This window comes from Tachypleus tridentatus, chromosome 6 (assembly GCF_004210375.1).
Source record: "Tachypleus tridentatus isolate NWPU-2018 chromosome 6, ASM421037v1, whole genome shotgun sequence".
NCBI lineage: Eukaryota > Metazoa > Arthropoda > Merostomata > Xiphosura > Limulidae > Tachypleus > Tachypleus tridentatus.
In genome coordinates, this window is record NC_134830.1 from 143324591 (window position 1) to 143333023 (window position 8433).

An 8433-nucleotide genomic window follows, 5' to 3' on the forward strand; every position below is an offset into this window, starting at 1 on the left:
TGGAATCGGAGAGCTAAATAAAAGAGGAGAGAGACTTGTTGATTGGTGCAAAGAGCATGACATCGCTGTAATGAATATTTGGTTCAAGAATCATCCAAGAAGATGTTGGACATGGAAAAGCCCTGGAGACAGAGTGAGAAACCAAATTGACTTTATCTTGATGAAAAAAACGATACCGTAACTCCATAACATTATGCAAATCTATCCCAGGTGCAAACTGCAACAGTGATCACATCTCAGTCGTAGCAACCATGGTAGTCAAACTGAAAAAGTTAAAGAAATCCAAAAAAGAACCAAGACTACAACTGAACCTTCTAAAAGAAGACGAAGAGCTGAAGAAGAAATACATCGTATGTGTGAAGAATAAATTTGATATCCTTGACAGTTTGAATACTGCTGAAGAAAAATGGCAAAAAATGAAGGAAAGCATCCACGAAGCTGCTAAAGAACATATTCCTACTACCAGAAAAAGAGTAAACAAAAAATGGCTTACTCCAGAAATCCTTAATCTAATGGAGGAGAGAAGAAAAGCTAAACCTAATAAGGAAAAATACCAAAAAATAAATAGACTTGTGAAGAAAAAATGCAATGTTGCCAAGGAAGAATGGATTAACACCCAGTGTACAGAGATTGAAAATAACAAAGTAAAAGACAGCAAATATATGCATAAGAAAATTAGTGAAGTGACAGGAAAGACTCCATCAGCAAAAACAGGATGCTTAAAATCTAAGAATGGAGAAATCTTGATGGATAAAAAAGATATACTTAACAGATGGTCAGAATATATTGGGGAACTATATAACGACAACAGAAGCCCAACCTCACACATAGAAACAGACACAGAAGGCCTTCCATTTATGCCTGATGAAGTGGAACATGCAATGAAGAAGATACATAAAGGCAAAGCAGCTGGTCCAGACGACATATCCATTGAACTTTTATTAGCCCTAAAAGAAGTGGGAATCCAGGAAGTGACAAAACTACTGAACACTATTTATGACACGGGTGAAATACCGGAAGACTTTAAAAAATCAGTCTTTATTGCATTGCCGAAAAAGCCAGGAGCAATTGACTGTGAACAGCACATGATGATTAGTCTAATGAATCATCTTACCAAGGTTCTTTTAAGAGTGCTCATGTCTAGAATGAGGAATAAGATAAGACCAGAGATTTCTGATACTCAGTTTGGATTTATAGCCGATAAAGGCACTAGAAATGCAATTTTCGCTCTAAACATGCTCATGGAAAGATCACTGGAAGTACAAAAGGATTTATATCTATGTTTTATCGATTATTCTAAAGCCTTTGACAAAGTGAGACATGGTGACCTATTCGACATGTTGTCAGACCTGAACATTGATGCTAAAGATCTAAGAATCCTTAGAAACCTTTACTGGCAGCAAATGTCAGCTATCAAAATTGAAAATGAATTGAGTGAATATAGACCAACTGAAAGAGGGGTGAGGCAGGGATGTGTATTTTCACCAGATCTTTTTAACTTATACAGCGAAATAATCCTACGAAACATCAATGAACATCAGGGAGTCAAAGTAGGCGGATGCAATATTAACAACTTGCGCTACGCTGATGACACAGTCCTTATTGCGGACTCCGAACGAAATCTACAGACTCTCCTCACAACAACAGTAGACGAGAGTGAAGAAAAAGACTTGCAGTTAAACGCAAAGAAAACAGAGTGCATGGTTATCTCAAAACAATCAATTACACCCACATGTAGCATAACCGGCAAGGACGTGAGAATAAACCAAGTTGAAAGCTTCAAATATCTTGGATATACTATAACATCAAATGCAAAGAGTGACACAGAAATAAAGAAAAGAATTGCAATGTTCAAGGATACTTTCTATAAAATGAAGCCCATATTCACAAACAGGAACATAACAAATGCCACTAAAATTAACACCTTGAAATCATATGTATGGTCTGTTCTCTTATATGGCTGTGAGAGCTGGACACTGAACAAAGATACAGAGAAGAGATTAGAAGCTACTGAAATGTGGTTCCTTAGAAGGATGCTAAAGATATCATGGACTGAAAGAAAAACAAATGTGGAAGTCATGAAACTGGCAGGATACAAAAGGTCCCTCATGAAAACTATAAGAAAGAGACAAATGGAATTTCTAGGACACATCTGTAGGAAGAATGGGATAGAGAAACGGATGTTATGTGGAAAAATAGAAGGGAGGAAAAGCAGAGGGTGTCAAAGAACTAAATATATCGACAGCCTCAATAACTATGTCACCAAGAACTCAATGAGCAACATCGAGTTGATAAGGAGGATTGACAACAGAGAAGTCTGGCATGCCATGGTCGTCGATGTCTGCCGCAGATTTGACACATGAAGAAGAAGCATATCCCAAAATATTTTCAAACAACCAATCGCTTCGTGGTGGTTTAAAAAATATTTCACAGTTTATCTAATGTAGTTAATTACATTTGATTTTAATCCGAGTTTCTGCGGCATCTGTTTATCTATTATGACAGTTATTTTGTTATTGAATAATATTTCAATTAACTATCTGACCAATAATTCACGCTTTCTTGTTTGCTGCCCCCTGGTGAATCTACAGTAAGGATAAGGGATTATAACGCTAAAATTCGGGATTTGGTCTATGCAATGGGAACAATGCAGCATTGCGCTATAAAACCAAAAAGTAATAATGTGACGGTCAATCCCACTATTCGTTGGTAAACGAGTAGCCCAGGAATTACCGATGAGTGTTGGAGACTAAGTATTCTCTCTAGTCTTACATTGCTGAATTAGGGATGGCTAGCGCAGACAGCCCTTGTGTAGTTTTGCGCGAAATTCAAAACAAACAAACAAACAATATCAAATAAAAAGGCTCTTGTTTGTTGTTTTTTAGAATTGATGGGCTTACCAATTATCACACCTGGATTTAAAGCTATTTCGTATATGCCCATATTAGATTTTGGCACAGACAGAAAATCTATAATCGGGTGACCACTAAGAAAAACACCCGGGTCTTGTCCAGATAATAATATTAAAGAAAAAGTTCATTTTTGAACCATAGGCTATTTTTAATTAGGTGCAATAATATGTTTATTCATGTGTCAATTTTTCAGTTTAATATAAACCTTAACTTCTATACGTAGTTATTATTTTTTGTTTTGTTTTTACTTAAATAAGTTTTATTCTATAGTGTATTAATATACATGATTACAAAATTGTTTACGGTTTTTATTTCTTTTTTTTTATCAATTGTTTCAAGTACACTTCTCACAGTATCCAATTTTCAAACGTTTTATTACCGCTTGTTTTTATTTGAGCAATCGGTGTTGGAAACCACAAGATGGCGTATATTTATTGCTGGTGGATATCAAAGTCAGTTCTAACTTGAATAAAATGGTGTTGTATTCCGCCAATCGCTATCTTGTAACTTGATCATAGAGAGCGTCAAATTGTACGAGTTTTAAGTTAGCACTGACATAAACGATGCAGAGACGTAGATAATTTATGATAGATTAGATCTAATTAAATACACATTAGGTATGAAAAATAGGTGCGGCCATAAAAGGATTGAGTGTACGACTTAAAGGAATGAAAACAAATTTGGCCGTCAAACTGGTAACTACACTTATAGCATAAATGATAATTTTGAAGCAAATATTTATTCATTAGTTAGATAAGATGCATATTTTCTTTTACCCACCATAATGAATCAAGTTAAACAAAATATGCGGCCTAACTAACAAATGAGTGAATATTTAATGTAATATTCGTATCAGTGCTATAAATGTAGTTACCACTTTGGCCGCACTTTTTTCACATCCAAGGTGATTTTGATTAGATATCATGATTTTTTACCAATACACCAATAAATCACAGCAAGTAAGAAAGTGACACTCGATAGTAACGAACATTAGCTTTAGGATCACAAACCTACTGTGCTAAATAGACCTTCACTTTACAGAATCAACCAGATTCTTTAAAATATATGACAATAGTTTTTCCTCCCGAAAACGGCGTCAATAACTTTTATAGTAACACATTGTATTTGATAAATACACCTAGGAACATTGGAAGTCGCCTTGGAAAGACGTCACCTAGATTAGTTTATTAGAATAATAATAATAATAAAACGACCAGATTTTTATTCTTCTCTGCAACACGTTAGATACAACAAGCTATTCATTTGTTACAAAATATGTGACGATCAAGCTTAGTTTAGGTTGGTAAATTATTAGTCCAAGTATCGATGGTGACTGGCTGACCAGCTAGCTGTCTTCCCTCTGATCTATAACCTTGAATTTAGGGACGACTGGTAAAGATGGGCCCGGCATGGTCAGGTGGTTAAGGCACTCGACTCGTAATCTGAGGGTCGCAGGTTCGAATTGCGGTCGCACCAAACATGCTCGCCCTTTCAGCCGTGGGGGCGTTATACTGTGACGGTCAGTCCCACTATTCGTTGGTAAAGGAGTAGCCCAAGAGTTGGCGGTGGGTGGTGATTACTAGCTGCCTTCCCTCTAGTCTTACACTGCTAAATTAGGGACAGCTAGCGCAGATAGCCCTCGTGTAGCTTTGCGCGAAATTAAAAACAAACCCAACCTTGTAAAGATGGCTCTTGAGAAACTTTGTGCGAAATTCTAAACATAGAAAAAAAAAGCTATCTTTTTAGTAATATTCCAACATTGTTGTATTTCATAAGAGGATGCAATATTAGTTGAATTCTGGATAGGATCGTGAGACTACATAGTTTGTAGGATGTACTAAGTTTTACGAGGCCTGTAATATTTACTGAATGAATCTCTTACCAATTTTTAGTGCCATTATACAGGACCCTTTTATACCTCATAAAGGATCCCGCCCAGTATTTTAGTCAGGAAAGAAGTGAGGTTAGTGATCCGTATACCACGATAAAGATGTGTAATCATGATGCTACATTGCCTTATACCATACCGTGCTATACTATACTACATTTAGTTATTTTACTGGTCTAAACATGACGTTTGTTTAACTTTAAATATAAAACAGGAAACAGCGGGGAACAAATTCATCAACACAATTACAAGCCATTGAATATTCTTATACCAAAGTATAAAACTGCTGACTTAGCCTAGAGTTAAATACATTATTTTCGGCTTTACTTCCTCGCGAATTGCATGGACTCGTAAACATATCAAATTTTCATCATATTTTTAAAACCATGATGACGGAATTCGTTAAGAGCATCAAATACATCGACATAATCAAGACTATTCACTATAGGAAAGAAAAAAAACAATTGTTTGTTTGAATTTCGCGCAAAGCTACTCGAGGACTATCTGCGCTAGCTGTCCCTAATTTAATACTGTAAGACTAGAGGGTAGGCAGCTAGTCATCACCACACACCGCCAACTCTTGGGCTACTCTTCTACCCACAAATAGTGGGATTGACCGTCACATTATAACACCTCCACGGCTGAAAGGGCGAGCATGTTTGGTGCGATGGGGATTCGTACCCGCGACCCTCAGATTACAAGTCGAACGCCTTAACACGCTTGGCCGTGCCCACGTCACAATAGGGATGGAATTTTATAGACGTTTCTTTATTATTTTAAAATAATTATACAGCTAGAAAACAAACGTACCATGTCCATTGCAATGTGTTATGTCCATAGTGCAGGTCTAATCTAAGCTGTGGAAATTTATTTCTGTTTGAATATTATATTTTTGCATATTTATGTACTCTGTTATAATTGCATATGGCAACAGTGATGTAACCGTAAACAACAACTACTTCCAGATGGCGCCCGACTAGCATATCGACCCACAGGAAAAGAAAAAAAAAACGCGTATTGTCCATAATGGGATACCTACAGGCAGGAAGTTTGTGTTGATTTCTCTCTGATTAACTTCCTGAGAACAAGAGAAGACGCGGTGTAGTTGCCACCGTGTGTCGTTGTTTAATGTTAATATTCTGTTTGTTAAAAAAACACAAGTATTAATACAAAGCCCATTTAATATGGATTTCGACATAAATTTTTCATTTATAACAGGAAGAAAACTAGGCCAAGTTTTATCGTATAAATTTCTCGACAAGTGTACATCAGGATACTTGTATTAAATTACATGTAAAGGTTGTGGTAGTTCTTACATTGGGGAAACCGGTCGACAAGTGTCTGTAAGACTAATTAAACAAACATTTCAAAGCCTATTCCCTTATATTTGAGCTCATGGTCCAAAATAAAGTTTGTTTGTTTTTCGGAACTTAAAATTTTACACAGACAAAATAACATAAATATAATGGAAATAAAAGAAACTTGTATTTAAAAAATAAAACAACAACATTAACCGGTATTCAGGAGTAAACTTATATTTATTTTAACTTCCTTCTGTTTAAAACTTTTTCTTCTGCTTAGAGATGAAGCGTCGCTCGTGATACTAAAACACGTTACAGTTTCGTTTCGTCATTCACTCTTATCCACCTGAAACGATATAGAAGTAAACCTAACGAAACAAAGTAGAAAGGTTTTAAAAAACATATATTTTGTTTTATCCGTCAATAAACCTTTAATTCTGTTTCTCATCTTCATTACGCTGGCCTGAGATCCATGCCTGTTTTCATGCTGTCTTTAGATTTTCTAATTAACAGTTTATACCTGTACAGTAGTAAAAATAAAATAAAAACCTGACCATGCCGGGCCTTGATTATTTTAAATGAACTTTAGAAACACTTAATATTAATTAACTATTTCTTAAAGTATTTGATATTTTATAGCACCAAATTTATAAGTACTATATTGTAAAACAAATATGTGTAACGTAGAGATCTGAGAGAAAATAAAAATTTTGAAATGCCAGTCAACTTGAGAACTCCTCAACTATAGAGCTTAGAGTTGCCCTCTATTAGCAAAGATTCGAACTTTTATCCTGAGTAGACAGAGCTCAATATTCACTTTTGAGTGTGTGTGTGTGTGTGTGTGTTTTTCGTATAGCAAAGCCACAAAGGGCTATCTGCTCAGCCCACCGAGGGGAATCGAACCCCTGATTTTAGCGTTATAAATCCGGAGACATACCGCTGTACTAGCGGGGGGCTTCACTTTTGAAATAATAGTAGAATTGACATAAATAATGTTGATGCCAAATTTTATTTCTTAGGTAGGATATTCTACACTATATTGGTAGATATTAGTCACGCTATTATTAATATTCAAAATGGGAGGTAACCTAAATAATAAAAATGTATACTTATCGTATGCCTATATCGGTAAATTCTTAACATGTCCGAAAGATGAAGTAGTTACGGATGCCTAATGGCCAAGGGTGTTAAGGTTCGCATCCCTGTGGGGTGGGTGGTAACTCTCTCACATTCTCTAACACCTTTTTTATTTGTTGACTATACTCAAAATAATACACCAATGTGTTTTATTTCACATTTTTTATTACTTATAAAAATTTTATTGGATATTTTACTTTTGACTCTGAGATTTTATGAAACAAAACAAAATGGACTTATTATTACTAGCTTGGGTACCCGTAACCTGGACGAAAGCTATGTAAATTCATGATTAAAGAAAGGTTATCTTGAGACATTAAAAGTTGTTTAATTTATATATAATTAAAAAAAAACTAACCAAAACGCCTATACAAACAGAAAAACACAAAATGTGAAACCGTAAATTTGCATGTATCTCCTCATGGACCCAACAAGCCTTCATGTCAAATTTGGTGAAGATACATCAACAGGTGAAAAGTAGTGGTAAAAAAACAACAACAAAAAACCGCAAAAACACTCGTAAAAACCGCAAAATGCAAAATTGAAAATTTGTGTGTATTTCCCCATGGACCTGATGAACCTCCTAACCAATTTTGGTGAATCCATTCAAACATTGCGAAGTATTTACATGAACATACAACAGACAGTACTATTATATTAATATAGATGGCGCCAATGCAAAAGATTCGCGTGAGACATATTAATGACGTATTTTGTTTTTGTTTATTTTTTAATTTCCCGTAAAGCTACTCGAGGACTATCTGCGCTAGCCGTCCCTAATTTAGCAGTGTAAGACTAGAGGGAAGGCAGCTAGTCATCACCACCCACTGCCAACTCTTTTAATAACGAATAGTGGGATTGACCGTAACAGTATAAAGCCCCCACGGCTGAAAGAGCGAGCGTGTTTGGTGCGACGGGGATTTGAGCCCACGACCCTCAGACTACAAGTCGAACGCCTTAACCCACCTGGCCATGACGGGTATACGTAATATTTGCACCCTATGAATGAAGAGAAATAAAGATTTCTGTGACGGGAAATGGGAGCAAACGGGAAAATTGTGATCCCTATTTCAACTCTACATGCTCACAGGATACACATTTTCATGAAGTTCTGGGTTACACACGGCATAACAAAAAAGTTTTTCCAGTATCATATAAGCAAGAGTTCCATTATAGTATGATTTTTGATCTCAAA

General features: G+C 35.8%; 1 protein-coding gene across 1 annotated transcript; it reads left to right on the forward strand.

The window, feature by feature from the left end:
* The first annotated feature begins 251 nt into the window (after positions 1 to 251).
* LOC143251751 (uncharacterized) lies at positions 252 to 2983 on the forward strand. The gene is made up of 2 exons (XM_076502996.1): positions 252 to 1206; positions 2886 to 2983. Exons 1-2 carry the CDS (start codon positions 252 to 254, stop codon positions 2981 to 2983), a joined length of 1053 nt encoding a protein of 350 aa, XP_076359111.1.
* The last annotated feature ends 5450 nt before the right edge of the window (positions 2984 to 8433 follow it).

What these genes read in the sequence shown, in the direction of transcription:
- LOC143251751 (XM_076502996.1), top strand. Translation starts at nt 252, where the DNA reads ATGGTAGTCAAACTGAAAAAGTTAAAGAAATCCAAAAAAGAACCAAGA. An exon ending in TGGATTTATAGCCGATAAAG is followed by an intron (nt 1,207 to 2,885) that starts GCACTAGAAATG and finishes GTTGTTTTTTAG; the next exon opens with AATTGATGGGCTTACCAATT.